The 16,869-nt window shown below is 34.2% G+C and overlaps 1 protein-coding gene across 5 annotated transcripts in view; it reads right to left on the bottom strand.

Moving 5' to 3' along the window:
- Positions 1 to 843: 843 nt before the first annotated feature.
- Positions 844 to 16,869, bottom strand: part of Map4k3 (mitogen-activated protein kinase kinase kinase kinase 3) — a 189,389-nt gene continuing 173,363 nt past the window's right edge. For 3 of the 5 annotated variants that reach the window (XM_047523474.1, XM_047523476.1, XM_047523477.1), the window contains 8 exons: positions 16,389 to 16,492; positions 12,861 to 13,032; positions 11,441 to 11,476; positions 9,397 to 9,465; positions 9,222 to 9,314; positions 5,723 to 5,793; positions 2,897 to 2,952; positions 844 to 2,269 (listed from right to left, as the gene is read on the bottom strand). In XM_047523474.1, the coding sequence (XP_047379430.1) occupies positions 2,182 to 2,269; positions 2,897 to 2,952; positions 5,723 to 5,793; positions 9,222 to 9,314; positions 9,397 to 9,465; positions 11,441 to 11,476; positions 12,861 to 13,032; positions 16,389 to 16,492 (689 nt within the window). In that variant the 3' untranslated portion in view covers positions 844 to 2,181. Of the gene's footprint in view, positions 2,270 to 2,896; positions 2,953 to 5,722; positions 5,819 to 9,221; positions 9,315 to 9,396; positions 9,466 to 11,440; positions 11,477 to 12,860; positions 13,033 to 16,388; positions 16,493 to 16,869 lie in introns of all 5 variants that reach the window. The other 2 variants (XR_007104767.1, XM_047523475.1) reach the window with 2 other exon arrangements.

Here is a 16,869-nt window from a genome sequence, read left to right as displayed (position 1 = left end):
GGAAACTAGAAAAAGATGGTCCAAAGGACCGACAACCTTGTCAATAAATACTAAGAACAGAATCTTCATTTCTTGAACATTTTCCCATGAACTTGATGTTACTCTAGTAAAAATGTTTTAAAATAGTCATTAATGCTAAGATTATTCATGTGCTTGGGGAAAGCAAGGCAATGTATGAATACAATTGTTACGATTATTACTACCTGTACAATTTTAGACATGGAAACTATTCTAAAGTAAATAATTCAAGGTCACAGTGATGGGTAGTGGTTTATGCAATAGAAACTGCTCCTCCTGACCACCCAATCCAGGGCTTCCCACTTCACCTCACCACCTCCCTTACCTCCAGAGTTGTATTTCTCAATACTCTCCCTTCCTCTCTAACCCAGCTTCAGCCAATTATTTTCTGTAAAGGGTCAGAGGGTAAAAATTTCAGGTTTTGTGGGTCACAAAGTTTCTTTGAAACCACTCAGCTCTAAAAAATGTAGCCAAATAGGTCAATGAATATGAGGTACTGTATTCCAACAAAGCTTTATTTACGAAACAGGTGAGGTGGCCGGATTGGGCTGAGGTCTGTTGTTTGCCTATCCCTGTATTCACCAAAACACTATGAATGTTTAATTGGCTTTTCGGATCAGAACTTTACAATTCTACAAAAGATGCCCTGTTTTCAAAATGGGATTATTATTGCTTTATAAAATTGGGATCACAGGTTAAATAAAAATCATGATTTGAGTGATCAGATTGGATATTTAAGAATTTAAGTGTAAAATGAAGTTCTTTCCCTTTAACATATTTTAGTGTTATTATCTATAAAGCCAGATGACAAGCTACTATACAACAGCATGTTAAAAAACATGTTTATTTTACACTATGTACAATCAGGAACATATTTAAAACCATTATCAATTAAAATAAATGAAGACCATAAATCACAATTTAGTTTGTTCTTAGTGTATATCCACAGTAAAATATAAAGAAAATATACCAAAAGAGCCAAAAATGTGCATTTTGCTAAAACTTGGTATATACATATTTCATTGGAAAAAAGCAATCAAAATGACTTTAACCAAAACTAAGTTCCTTTGATGTGTAGTAACCATTATATTGTTTGTATGAGGTAGTAACTAAATTATTTTGGCCATGTGGTAATACTCTAAATCAAAAGAAATATGAAAGTAATCATAAAATAAGGCCAACAAAAACAAAAATTTCACTAGAAATTTGAACATCATTACTCTATGGAATGTTATAGTTCTTCAGTGTGATTATATGAAATGCTTAGTGTGAACTCTTTAATAATGCTAATTTATTCTTTGTGCATACTGTAGTTCAGACAACAATTGCAGTGTTACACTGTGATACCGTTATTCTGTGATTTAAAATTTTTTCAAAGGTATTTTGAAGCACAGACAAGCAATCTTACCAGATTCTGCTTAAATATAAAAAGATCAGTTACTACAACAGGTGGTTAATTGGTTTGTTTCACATAGAAAACAATCCAAATACATTTAAAAAAGATGTTGTGGAGCCAAATGCATATTGACAATGTCACAGCTTACTTTTGTGACTTAATACATCACATATCAATACTTTGTGCAAATATAAACACCAGTGTACTTGCATTAAAATTAAAAACAAGATTATAAAATGATTACAGCCTCCATTACAATTTTAAAAGTTACAAGATTTATATTCATATTACTAAATTACATATAATAAAAATACAATAGTGTTAAATGTACTGTTTCATTGCCAGCATCCCATTTTGTAATATAACCACACCCAAGAATATACTAAAGAATTTTAAAATATTAACCCCAACTGCATTTTCAACATTTACATCTGTACAGATAAGACACTTACTTGTACATCTCATAAAAGTACATATCTACATATGTTCTTAGTGTATGTCTTCAGCAATATGAAGTTTCACAGAAAAATACTGCCTATATGTACAAAGATTACATAACAATGAATTAAGCACTTGTGTGGTTCAATATGCTAAATATATCCATACCACTTAAAACAAAAAATTTCCCCATCTCGTCTCATGCCACAATAAATTACGAGTAACTGAAGCCAGGTTACTGCAGCTTTTGTACAGCTTCAAGCATCCATTAATGTTGCAGCGGTAGTGTTCGTTCTTTCTATAGTTTAACTGTCAAAGCACAACACTTCTCAGTAACTGTTTTCATGACCCGCCAGGATGTATAAATTGCTATTTGCTGTGGGGTTATCAGTTGGCCTACTTTCCAAAACCACGACCCTAAAAGTAATGAACAAACAAACAACATATAACAAAACAAAGTTATTCTTGAAAACTAATGTTAACAGAAAAATTTTCCATTGCTTCTCCACTATATGCCTCTATAAATGCTGCTCATTTGATTTGTGGACAGAAATCATTTACTATTGCTATGATTACAGGGCCAGTTCCAAATCTGGGAAGTAATTTTGCTGCCCCCAACCCTCCTACCTCTAAGCCACTGTTCTTTCAAGAGCTGGGGAGTGAAGGGTGGCAGGGTGGGAGAAACCTATAATCTAGGAATAATTTAGAGAAACTTAATCCTTCTTATAAATTCTAAAATATTTTGCAGTTGAAGAATCAGAACTCCAAAATCTTATTTTGCATTAAAAACGAAAAGTTCTGTTTGTTAACTTATAGTATTTCCTCTTTCTTCTGCTGTAAATCAGACCAGGTATTATGTTTAATGCAAAATAATACTGATAGATCTATTAGTTCCTATTACTTTTAAGGTCAGGTTTTTAAATGAAGTTTGAAAAATACATCATTGAACATACTACTGAGAAAGTTTGATTCTCTTGAAAAAGAATCATGCTGGATTTAGAAACATGTTTAATACTATGCACTTAATACAAACCATTTTCATACCTGTCAGATCCAAGCAGCCTGAAAATTCTTGTACTATCTGAAATTTCTTGCGTTACCTGTTCAATTAAAATATAAATTTAATTTCTGAAATTAAGGGTACAAAATATTATATGGGCATTTCATTTTAATACAACAGAAAAGAAACATAATTCTTAGGATCAAAAAATATTCCTGCATGACTTTTTCTTTATTATCAGCTTGTGAGGCAATGTGAGTCCAGGAAAAACGTGGCTAATTTGGAATTAATCATAAACATAAGTCAAGGAAAACTACTTTTATAGACATCCAGAAAAACATTTTAAACAAAAATCACTTTTTTATTAACCTGAAACTTTTCAATCTTTATGTTAATGCTAATAGCAAAGTTACCAGCGGCAGTAAGCCACTTAGATCTGGTTCTTTTATCTACCAGGCCACTGTGTAGTATAACAAGAAGTATTTTAAAGCCAGATGACTTGAGTTTGAATCTTAGTTCTACCACTTACTAGCTGTGACACAACACAAGGCATATAGTTACTGGGAAGGCATGCCTTCTGCAAACTGGGATAGAAAAGAAATCCACCTTGCAGGAGTACCTTGCAGTGTTCTGATAAGGAGGAGGTATAAGCCTATCTAAGGAAGTGCTGGATACAAAATAATTTTCTTTCCCTTCTTTTGGGGTGCTTTACCACTGAGCCACGTTCTTGGCTCTTTTTATTTTTTATATTATATTTTGAGACAGGGCCTTGCTAAGTTCCCCAGGATGGCCTCAAACTTGTGACCTTCCAGCCTTAGCCTTCTAAGCTGCTGGGGTTACAGATGTGCACCTCCTCACCTGGCTCCCATTCTCTTGAGATAATATTTTCTGATAAAATATACTCTCTCATTCTGCCCCCTTTATTGGACACAGGAATGGTTTTTATTGGACATTGCAGAAATAGCCCTATGTGGTGGTTCAAGGTGTGGCACACAGAATACTGAATTAAGAAAAGGGAACTGAGAAAGGAAAGGAGAGTTAAACTTTTGAGGTCCAAAGTTGCCAACAAAAAATGATGAAAGATTCCTCATGCAAGAGAGATTTTTGCAAATACCATGGAAAACAGGCAGCTACTGTGGTGATGAAATACACCCTTCAACAAGTCCTCAGTGTGACCAAGTACCAATTGGGGAGAAAGAATAAGACTCAGAAGAAATCCAATGTTCACAGCATATTAAACACAAAATATCCCAAATATAATGGCAGTAACTCCTGCTCCCAAATTAGCAGGTTAAAAAAATTGATTTCAAAACTAAATTTGTCCCATCAGAACCCCTACAATTAGTGGTTTGGGAAATACTCCTGATTCTTCAGTTCTGGCACCACCCACACATGCTCACTTTGGTGACAGTGGCTCATTCCAGTATACCTGGATGTTGGCCTACTAGAAGGAAATGATGTTTTTAGAGGCATTGAATTGAAGCAGTCTCTCAGGTGATTACTTTTGGACAAAATTCTCTTTTTTAAACCACTCCATCCTGCCAGGTGGATACCTTTCTTTCTTTAACTAGTGTTTAGCGGCTCTGGACTGTTCTTCATGCTCCATTCTCTCAGGTGATTCCTGAGAAGTAAGCCTGCTCAGGGGAATTACTGCTAGAAACTTCAGCAGTGTCCTTTCTTCAATGCTTACACAGGCAGGTACCATGCCAGGCACATGATACGCTCTATGTCATTTTATCTAAACAACTCTCAATTCACAGATGAAAAAATAGAGTAGAGAGAAGTTAAGAGATACGTCCTGGCTATCCAGCTACTAACTTGCAGGGGTGAAACTTGAACCTGGGTGTCTCAAGTCTGGAATGCATGTTCATGACCACTAAGCTGCTTCTTACTTTGCTAGAGAAGGGCTCTGCATTTAATGCATGACAGGGCACAAATGAGCTACTTTCTTGCTCAGGGCATATGAAGTTTTTGTTTTCCCTTCCAATGGTCAAGTACTATTAGTTGATCAGATAATGATCAAGTGATCTATTGAGATTGGATTGAAGGCAGTGGAAGAATTTTTGGTGATTTTACTTGCCTATAATTTTATAGTGGGCAAGTACTATGTCTTGTTCATAATCCTGGCACATTCCAACATAAATGTCGAGTGGAATTAAATATGTTGCACAACTTCACTGATTACTGTAAGGTAGTAAGGGCTCAGGAGATGCAGTTAAAGGTTAATAAAAAGGGACAAAAATCATAAATGTGAAATTAATAAGGATAACAGAAACAAGAGACAAACTGGCTTCAAGAGGAATGTAGGACGCTTTCCTCACTGCATACTTTGGTCATTATCACAGAAATATGAGGTAGACAAGGTGCCTCAGGACAAAGTGTGCTGCCATCAGCACTTTTTTTCAGATCATGGTGGGGAAACTCAAAGAAATTGTGGTTGGTTCACTTTTAGCAGTATTAAGGAAGTTCTTGTTCTGGATTTGAGGGTGATTATCTAGAAGCACATCAAATACACACTGAAGTTGTTTGGCAAGAGAGGTGGCTCTACAGTAGATGCCACTGTTCTATCACTAGACTGAATACAGTATGTATTAATTCAGTTAGCAAATCAAGTATCATTGGCACCATTTAGGTATTTTCCACAGTTAAAGAAAACTGAAGTAGATTTAATAATGGCTTGTAACTATTTAAAATATTTTTTAAAAATTATTTTATTTTTTTAAAGAAATAGTGTCTCAGGCTGGCCCCTAACTCTTGGCTCAAGTCGTTCTCCTGTCTCAGCTTGCAAGTAGCCGGTACTATGGGCACATGCTCCTGTGCTGGGCTTTTTATGACTATTTAATGGACATAATTCAAATGAGATTACTTACCTCATTAGATCTAAAACTTCTACCTTGCATTCCATGTTTCCAGAAAGCTAGCACACTGTCTTGTAGACAAACTAGCAGGCAAGAACAGCTCAATTACTGTTAATAGTACAAAAGTTCAACTGATAAGCATCATTTCACTCCTCTATCTTGTATAGCAATATTTCAATTAATACCTAATGTTGGCAACTGCATATTTACAAGGCATCTTTACATTTGGCACTTAAAAACTATAAAGAATGTACTAATCTTTGTTTGCTTTTGTATATATATATATTTTTTGTGGTACTGGGGACTGTATCTCGGGTCTTGTTCAAGCCAGGCAAGCACTCTACCACTGAGCTATATCCCCTCCCAGAACTTATTAATCTTTTTGGTAAGAAAAAATTTTAAAAATTCACTCAAAATATTTGTCACAGAAATTTGTTTTGATAACTAAAGTTTTAAAATAAAATATTGCAAACATATAGAAAATACAGAGAATGGCAGAAATACACACATGTATCTAACACTGACCTATCAAATCCTAACATTCTACCACATTCGCTTTTTGTTTTAAATGAAAATAAATACAGCTTGCATCCCCTACATATCCATCCTGGATCCCCTTCTGGCCTTCCTTACTCTCTAAGATAAGCACTATTATAAATTTGGTATTTATCATTCTCATGCACATTTATATTGTAAGTCCTACATTATCAATATAAACTTTATATTCAATGTTTCCACCGGTTGCACATTTATGGTGAACATTTATTTCTAGTTTTCATTATTATAAACAATGCTGCAATAACGATCCTAGCACTTCTTGAGAACATATATAAATCTCTGAGGTAAGGTACCTAGAAATGGAAATAGGTGACATGGGGCATATGCATAAACAAAGCAAATATGAGTTTTGCTTTTTAAATTTATGTATTTGATACATATGTTCACATGTAACAGATAGAAATATAATTTTGTTTCTTGCAGATAACCAATGATTCAGGCATCATTTGTCAAGCAGTCCACCATTTCTCCACTGACACATAATGTCTTAAGTTTCCATTTACTTGTTGGTTTATTTCTAGGCCTTCTCTTCTGTCCCACTTTTACTTATTTATGCCTCTGCTGATATCACACTGTCTTTAATACTATCATTTTATGTTTCAACATAGAGAAGTATTTGTCAACATTTATTTTACTATTCTTGGTCTTTGGCTCTTCCATATAAATCTTGTCAAGTGGTACAAGATAATCTGTTGGGATTTATTGCAAATGAACTGAATTTGTGGATTAATTTGTGAAGAACTAACCTCCTTCTCACATTGAGTCTCTTTTTGTAATTTTGTTTTTTATTCTTGCAGTGATGGGGATCAAGCCAGGGCCTTGTGCATACTAGGTAGGTGTTCTACCAAAGAGCTACATCACTGGCCCCATCCATGGATATGATGCTGGATTTCATTTGTTCAAATATTATTCCAAGTCTTTAAACAATAATTTGGGATATCTACACAAGGGTCTTGGATGTGTTTTGGTTATATTTATTTCTTTTTTCTTTCTTTTTCCTTCATATGGGCATCTTGCTACATTGCTCAGGCTGACCTTGACTCCTGGGTTCAAGTGATCTTCCTGCCTCAGTCTTCCACTAGCTGGGACTACAGGCATGTGCAACTGTGTCTGGCTACATTTAGTCTTACAAATACTTTAATGCCATTTGAAAAGGTTCTTTTTTCCTACTAAAATTTCAAATTGCTTACAAAATTTGTTCATATCTAGCAACTATGAATTGTCTTATTCTAGTAATTTACTTAGAGTTTTATATTCTATGTAGATAATGATATCATTGGCAAAAAAGCATCTTTTAACTTTTTTCTTTACAATCCTCATACTTCCCTTTCTTTTGTTCAGTAAAATAATATTGAGATGTGATAGTAGAATCAGTCTGACCATGATGTGGTATTTTAATTGGCTTGCTGAAGGTCATTTCCTTTTATTTCTTATTTGCTAAGCATTTTTAAGGTATTAATTACTGAAAAGTTTATTGAATGCTTTTTGGTGCATCTACTGAAGAGTCTCATGACTCTTCTCTTTTAATCTTTAATGTAGTGTATTACATAAATACATTTTGAATGCTGTACCATCCTTGCCTTCTGGGAATAAAGTCTACCCTTAATAATGTGGAATTTGCTAGTATTTTATTAAGATCTTTAAAATCTATTTTCATGATTAAAATTTACATTTTTCATTCTTATCTTGTTTGATTCTAACAACAATGTTAAAACACTGATTTATTCAGAATTCTTTGTCTACCATCTGAAATAATTTACATAGGATGGGGATTATCTTTTCCTCTAAGGGTGGAAAATTATAAATTCATCAGCTTGATTTCCAAGTCCCTCAGGCAAAGAGCCTGGCTGAAATTCCTCATCTCCTATGGGATACTTTCAGTCTTTTTATCACCTAGCAGTCTAGTCAAAGTCTACTACTACCTGGAACCCAGCAGGCTATTAGCTTCAGGCCTGCATATTACTTTGAGTTTCTGTTGTTGACCCTGTATTTTGACCCTGGCTATGTCTTTTTAAGTACTCCATTTAACACCTTACCAGATGTCCCTTGAAACTGACATTGTTAGTACCATTTGTTTGTTGGGGGAGGGACTTTCTTGTTGGGGGAAAGAGGAAAGTAGAAACAGGAATAAGACAGACAACTATCTGCCCTTGGCCTTACCAGCTGCACCATGCATGTATGTATGGGCATGTAATCAGATCCATGTATGTGTGTACGTAAACACATGTATAACTTGATTTTTACTGGTAAAGGACACTAAATACTAATTATCATTTTTTTCCCCAGCACCACCCTATATGATTATTTTCCTTGACTGTAAACTGAAATAATAAGTTAGAGGTGAAATACCATTAGAGGTAAAACCTTACTATAGGAAAGCTCCTCACAGGAAGAGGTAGAATCTTATTTGATCTTGTCTCATCTGTCCATGGGACACTTCATGGACATTTGGTATATTCAGTAAAATTTGGAAGAATTAAACACAGCTAAAAACAAGCTAAAATCATTTTAGAATACTGACTCTGTCATACTCGTTTTTCAGAAAAACTGTTACCAAGCATGATGTGAGAATGGCAAACAGAAATTTCATGTACTTAAAATTCTCTGACCAGAGATAACAGCAAAAGCACAATAGGGTATATAAAGCATTGAATTTTAAAGTACCTATGGGAAATTTAAAAAATCTTGAGGAAATGTGAATTTCATGTTATAAGAAATAACATTTAACTCTTTCTTTTGAAAATGCCAAATCTATAAGGTAAACATTATTTACAATACAATTATTAAACTGTCTTGAGAATGTGTAAGAGAGTAAAGGCTAATAGTGACCTCATATCCATTATATCCTGTATTATAGAGGAAATACTTAATATACACGTTTATCATTTCAGGTAATTGTCAGATGAGTTATTTTAAACAGTTCACAATGCAAAGATACGAAACTTCAACTTACCTATTGATTCAATCTGGAAATCAAAGGTGAGCTCTGATGACAATTTTCTACTAGATTTTAATCTTCCTTGGAGATTTACTATTTTTATACAACCTAGAGAAATACAGATCACTCAGAAACTAAGAAAAAAGCTATGTTCTTAAAATAAGATGTTCATAAACAAAATTAAACTTACAGTCCAAACATACAAGAATGGTATCTCTCTCCAGTTGGGTTACATGAGTAACATTTGTCTGTGGGGTATCTACGAAACAAAGAAGGTCTGATAAACTTACAGAAATCTGAAGTAGTTACAGCAGAGAAACTTAAAAAAAAAAAAAAAAATTGATATACATCTTTTTTAATAAACGTGGAGTTACTGAACTGGGCTAGTTGGGTTCTAATGCTGATATAAGTCTCAACCTAGTAAATGTCAGTTCCGGGTATTATTTTTATTTATACTTGAAATCAGGAGTATAATTTCCTAAAGGATGGCTGAGACTGACTTATGAATTTAAACACAGAAGGCCTGGAACTGTGCTTTGAACATCATTATATGCTGGTGCCTAGCACATGCAATAAATGTGTACTGAATGAACGGCGAATTTTTTGTGTCCACATAAGTTTAAAAAAAAAAAAAAGCATTTTAGAAGCATAAAATGCTACCTAAATGCAAAGAAGTATTATTTTAGAGTTCCTACAAAGTGAAAATGTTTAAATGATTTGGTTTTCCATGAAGTGAAACTAATGCTGTATATCCAAGCTCTGTGTGTACATCAGAACAGAACAGCTGAGCTATGGGTCTGTTTCTAGTCCCGCATTCCCTGAAGAATGGGTACGACAGCTAGGAGAGACAGCCTGCCCTGCATGCTACTTCCTATTGTACTTAAGTCTTAGGACATCTAAGCACTGTCGTATTTTGAACTTGGTACTGTTATGGGCTTATTTGAAAATTAAGCTAAGCTGACCCCATTTTGTTCAGACATCTCACCATGTGTAAAATCAGATCCCCTTTTCTTCATAAGCCCATTGGCATAGACATGAACACCTCCACCCTTCCCCACTTCACCCTGACCACAATATCCTTGACTTATAGAATGTAAGCTTGCCCTTCTGAACATGTACTGGTGATTTCTGAGCAAATATGTTTTATGTAACTTGTGGTTGTAACTGTTCCCCACTCCCCCTTTGTGATTTTCCAGTTTTTTAAGCAGCATTCAATCCCCATGCAGGGATCAGAGACAGAAGAACTGTTTGCTTTCCGCTTCCCCGGCTCTGGGCAGTATAAATCCTTTGTCTTTTACTTTAAAAGGACCCAGAGTTTTATTTGGGATATTGGAATAGCGCCTTAACAGTACTGCTATAACTAACCAGGGTTAGGAGGCCATGGAAAAGGCCTCCTGTAAATCAGATTTAACCAGGTTAAGGAGAATGCAGCAGAGAATTTGGGGAGCCAAAGAGAAGTCTCATAACGTTGCCAAGGGTGGCCACACTTCCCTTGAAGAAAAGCTGCATTTCAAGTTTAATGTGTTAAAGGAACCATGTATTGGGTCTAGGCTTTTGTTAGCTTTTTTTTTTTTCCCCCTCCAGCATTCTGTATCTGAGCTATATCCTTACTCCCATTTTTTCTTTTTATTAATAATCTTCCAGTCTTTCAACAAATTCCTGCTGAATCAATATCTTATTGGCAAATTACTTCCTTAACATTTCCCTTAGTAGTCAAAGTCTGGGACAAAGATCCTTTCAAGAACTTTAAAAATTGCCTTCTAAAGTGGCCACTGTCTATTGTATAGCAAAACAATCTACTATATTTTTAAAGAAAAAAAGAGCAAAAGGGGTTTCATGACAAATAGGATGTTCTAAAGCCACAGGTAAGATATTTAAAGATCATCATTTCCAAGCAAGAGAGTTCAATCCAATTTACCATGAAACTCAAGTTTTATAAGTTATTTTGTCACAGAACTCATTATAGAAGTTTCAATCTACAATCAAATTTCTGTAAAAAGTTCATTACTTGGAGATAATATTTGCTAAGATACTAAGGTATGCAGCAATGAGGAAAGATATGCTATGTGACTTGGCAATGTAAATCGATATTTAAGAAAACAAATTACATAAGAGAATTATTTTCCAACATCTTTACAAATACTTTGGAAGTAGCTGTTTAAAATATACAAGGAAACAAACCAAACTTAAAATATTCTAAGGGCTGGGGATTAGTACAGTGATAGAGCACTTGCCTAGCATGTGCGAGGTCCTGGGTTCAATCCCCAGCCCTGAAAAAAATAAAGTTAAATATACATACTTAGACACTGGGATGAAACTGATTTAATATGAAGTGCAATCTAAACTTAAAATATTGTAAAATGTCACTTTTCCTTTTTTAAAATCAGATTTTCTGGTAGCCTGAGATTTGTGTATGTGTAGCTCTGAAAGTACAGTCCCTGTATTAGCAGCACTACTTGGGAATTTACAGAAACAAACATTTTCAGGTCCCATTCTATGCCTACTGAATGAAAACTGCAAGTAGGGCCCAGTAATGTGCTTTAAGAAGTTTCCGGGTGTTTCTGATGCAAGCTCAAGTTTGGGAATCATGGGTATGTACTAAATACTCACTTGATCACTTATGTCAATATCCCTGGTAAAGTGATGGAATGTGATTAGAAAAGTAAAGTCACCTGACACTTTTTGGGTAGGTAGGACAACTGGAGTTCTGTAACATGCACATTTTCAAGTCTATACCATTTACAATTACATTAAATACTTTAAAAATTCTGAAAATTATGGAAATCTTGTTTTGCTTTTTGTTTTTTTGTGGTGCTAGGGATTGAAACCAAAACCAAATGCATGCTAGGCAAGTGCTCTACCACTGAGCTACATCCCTGGCCCAAGTTATGAAATTTTGAAATGTTCAGATTTTATTTGAAATGTTTTCTATGTTAATAAGCTTTCATAAAGATTAATTTTCATATTTGTAAGCAGCATCAAACAACTGAATACATATAAGAGTCTCTAAAGAATAAATGTGAAAAGTATGAATACAAGTGTTAAAATATTAAAAATATTTGAGTATATATAAACTGCTTTTTCTTTTGAGAAAATGCCTTAATTGATATTTAATTGGTAATATTAATGAGCTATTTCCAAGTGAAATTAGTTTGGTGATTGAACCCAGAGCCTCCTGCTTGCTGAACACATCTGTTCCTGAGCTATACCCCTAGCTTACAAATGTGTCTTTAATGGTCACCTATACAGTGTCCTTTGAGAGAAACTGCTATTTACAATGTCCTATTTTATGTAATACGTTTCTTTAATGTTGTAAAACAACCCAGGCATATACCTCATTTTATAGTAAGAGATGTATTGCTGTAAAATTATTTAATATACACCAAATTCAGCCTGTTGAGCATCAGATCCTTACCGTTTCATTTCTAATTAAAAGTGTATGTGCTTTCAACATTCATATGCTTTGAAAATCAAATTATTTAAAATGTGTCAAATAAATTAGCTATTTTAAAGCAACTCTTCTTCCAGTTTACTTATACACTTATTTAAGACTGGGTATTTATGCAGTTTTGCTTAATGCAAAATACAGTAAATTTATTACTTATAAAACCAGCACATGCTTTAGCCTTAAAAATTCCATAAAAAATTGCAAACCTGATTCTGTAAACCACGAAGAGGTAGAATTTGGATTGACAGTCTCAAACCGAACCACCTGGTTGAAGTCTCGCCCTCTACTGACACCAACACAGACTAATGGGTACTCCTGTTCAGGGACCACCAGCATCTCGAACATCCTAAGTGGACATGGGATAGGGAAATCGATGTGCTAGAGACAGAAACAGAAAACAGAAAAGGAAAACAAGAGCCAAATAATCTTATGAGAACAGCATTAAGTTTTTAGGCTTACAAAAATATATAAAAACGTTTTTTACTATAAAGATTACTTCTTGTCACAGAAACTCAGGGTATTCAGAAAAATCTAAATTATGAAGTATCTTTAAATGCAACTAATTTTAATTTTATATAACAAATTATTTTTACATTGCTACAAAGAGAATTCACATTTTGGAGATTTAGAAAAAAACTTAACTTCATTATTAATCAAGGAATAAAACCACAATGAGATACTACATACACCCACCAGAATGGCTAATATTAAAAAGAATGATAAGAAGAAGCATTACAGAGGAGTTAATAAATGCTCATAAGAGTGGGAGTATAAATTGGTCCAGTCATGCTGGTTAATTGCATTATCTACCAATGTTGAAGATATGCATCCCTTATGACCCAACAATTACTCCTAGGTATACCTTCTAAAGAACAAGGGTACATGTGCACAGAAAGCATGCAAAAATAGTCATAGCAGCACTGTTAAGAATAACAAAAATGGGAAATAACCCAATGCCTATCAACAGTAAAATTATGGCATATTCACACACTGGAAAATTATAGATCAATGAATATGAACACTCTATGGCTATATTCAACAACTACATAAATATAATGTTGCACAAAAGAAGCCAGACACAAATGAGTATATACTTTCTGATTCCACTTATAAGGTAAAATTAATTTTGATGTTTAGGGATACATTTATCTATATATATAAAGAGAAAGAAAAGCAACAACTTGCTAGGTTTCCTTTGGGGGGAACTAGTTAGAAATGGAGTAGTATAAGGAATGCTGAGGAGGGTCTTCACAAAATAGGTGGTTGAAAAAAATTGGTCTTATACATACTTTATTAAGTACATTTTAATGTATTTTACATTTTTGTTGCTCTTATAAATGAGTGTATTTTCAAAATGGTTATAGCTACTATCTAACAAAGCTACTGAATAAAATTTATTTTTCAACCCAGCAACTCATACATTCTGAAGAAAATAAAAATGTGCAGTGGACTGCCTTAACTACTAGTTGTAGAGTGTTGGGAGCCATGACAAAGTCCTGGTGGTTGGAACATGCAGCTGTGTTGCACCTGCTCTTCCCTATTGCCCCTTCTTCCCTGCTGCCAGCTGCCTCCACCCTGTGAGTACCAACTCTTAAACTGTCTCTCTAGGAGCTTTCTTATTACCTGGGGCACATGCTTTGGATAATTATGTATATCACATTTTTAATAAGGTAAAACAATTTAAAGAATTTGCTTTGAAATATGATTAAGAACAACTAGAAAGAAAATAATGCTTGTTTCTGCAATTTTTTTCTTAGTATGGAGGAAAGCCAAAACAAATTTTGACTATTTCTATTTAGCTCCCAATAATAGCAAAGCAATGTGTGTAAATCATTAACAGCAGGGGATTCCTATCTCATGGGTTTAAATCCAGGTGCTCTTGGTGACTGACAGCAGTCCTTACATCTTACTCCCTGCCCCCCGCCCTGCCTCTTTAGTAAATAGCACGTGCCTAGTTTATAGTAAGTACACAGTGTTTGCTGGGTAGATCTTTAATTTCTAACTTTAATTTATGATAAAATATGCCTCATTAGTCACTAAGAGGAAGAATATAGAAAGCACAAGAATGTGTTCTTAGCAAATCTGATAGTCACAGTACAGAATCATAAATACTAACTGAAATAATGTCAAATATAGTAACAAAATGTACAATATAGAAATCTTAAAGCAGAGATGCATGGAAATGGAAGATTAAGGGAGGCAGGCTAGGCCCTACAGCTCAGGAGAGAGGAAATGTGAGCAAGCCTTGAAGGAGACCTGCAGGTGATCTGCACTGGAAGTTCACTATCTCAGAACATGCACCATAGGCCTCAATAGTTAGATCAGGCCAAATTCCCTGGTATCATCCATTGGGAAAAAGTAATGGATGGGTAATTTTTAAGCTTTTAATGTCTTCAAAGTATATATTCTACCTTGCATATTCTTGATATCTAAAATTCCTTTAATAGAGAAAAGGGCCTTTCATTGTATATGAGGATAAATGGCTTAACCTATCAGATAACATATAAAATTCACTTGAGCTAAGGTTTAATCAATCCATCAGTATGTGAATAAGTGATATGATAAAACTTTTTCATTTTGATAGAGGTTAGGAATGAAATCAGAAAACTTATCTAAAGTAGACTAGGAAGAAAAGGAAGGAAGATAGGACTGCAGAAAAATCAAACTGTAGACTTTACTACTGCATCTAAGATAAAGCATCCTTATGTCAAATAGGTAAGAACAAAGAGAAGCTGAGAAAAGCAATTTTTGCCATAAATGGGGTGTATTTAGTAGCTGCTATAAAGAACTTATATATAAGGCTATTTCCCCTCAGCTTTTAGTTTAAAGAATTTTTGCTTCAGTGAATTTATTTGTGGAATTACTACCTCATAGATTTTCAATTCTTGACACTATTTTTCCCCCGTTTCTTTAGCCCCAGTTGGGTTTGAGGTTAATATTGATGTGAAAACTAAAAATAGATTTCTTAGTTATTTGTAAGATTTTAAGTAACACAAAGTAAATATTCTAGTTTGATATTATAAAATCAAGGAAGAATCCTACTCTGTTTATATGCTGACTCCAATCTCTACTGACGAATCAAATGTTCATGAAAGAAGACTAATTCATATATAATAGCACAGAAAACAATTTTAACAAATTCATTTGATATTTCTTGCTGTAATTGAGCCTGTACTTTATATATTTTAAAAGTTAGTTTTTCCTCAAATATGTTATATAAGTAACAATAAATATTTTAAAGGTATTCAATAATCTAGGGAAAGTTAAGCAAAAAACCCCAAACTCAAAAAATAGCCATGACTACCTGGACAAATTAACAGGTAGGTATTAAAACAATTTTGTAATCAAAACAAATCATGTTCCCTTCATCAAGGTCATTCCCTATCCTCTTAAGTCAAACACTAACTTGAGTGTTGTCTCCCTGCTGTGATGTAGTAGGTGAAAACATTTTATAGATTTTTCAGCAGCTGTTTTTGACATCAGGCTATGTTTATAAGACATTCTACTTCTAGCTCCCTAATGCCAAATCCCTGATATATTTCTCTAGTCTCTTTCAGAACTTTCATCACGCTGAGTTCCGTAAAACTAGGCAAGTTTTTACCACCTTGCCACATAATCCAAAAATCATTAAAATAACTTGAGAATAAACCGAAAAAAATATTCAGTTCAAGAACAGAGAAGTTGACAATTAAGTTTTCAAACTAAGATTGTCTTAGGTTGACTTTCATGCTTACCTTAATTAACATAAATTTCTGCATTGGTTCAACCCATTCTAAGAGAACAATGCTAGTCTGAAGTGCCCCGCATAGGTATTTATGGCCTGTGTAAGGATTTCTCACTGTCAAGGCAAAAAAAGCAGACGTGAGTTCTCTTATAAAATAAAGTCTTTATATTATTGTCAAAAAGTAGAATTAAATCAAAAGCTGGTTGCCTATTTGATTTTAATCAGATAATAGGGCAAAAAAGAACTACTGTTTCAGATAATAGAAAGAAATGCTCTCATGGTTTACAGGATTTTTTTTGTGTGTACAAATGCAGTGGCTGGTCATTATACAGCTAGGATCTAGAAGGACTTTAGTCTATGGTAGCAGGGAAGTCAACTGAGGATACACCATGCTCAAGGATGGGTCTAATTAAATCTGGGGAGAAAGTGTTAATTGATAGAGATACACACATTCAGGTGCTTTTGACAGTAATGTTCAGAGGCAGCAGTGT

This window comes from Sciurus carolinensis, chromosome 13, assembly GCF_902686445.1.
Source record: "Sciurus carolinensis chromosome 13, mSciCar1.2, whole genome shotgun sequence".
Lineage (NCBI taxonomy): Eukaryota > Metazoa > Chordata > Mammalia > Rodentia > Sciuridae > Sciurus > Sciurus carolinensis.
Note: the sequence above shows the minus strand (reverse complement) of the source record. Positions and strands in the feature narration are given on the sequence as shown.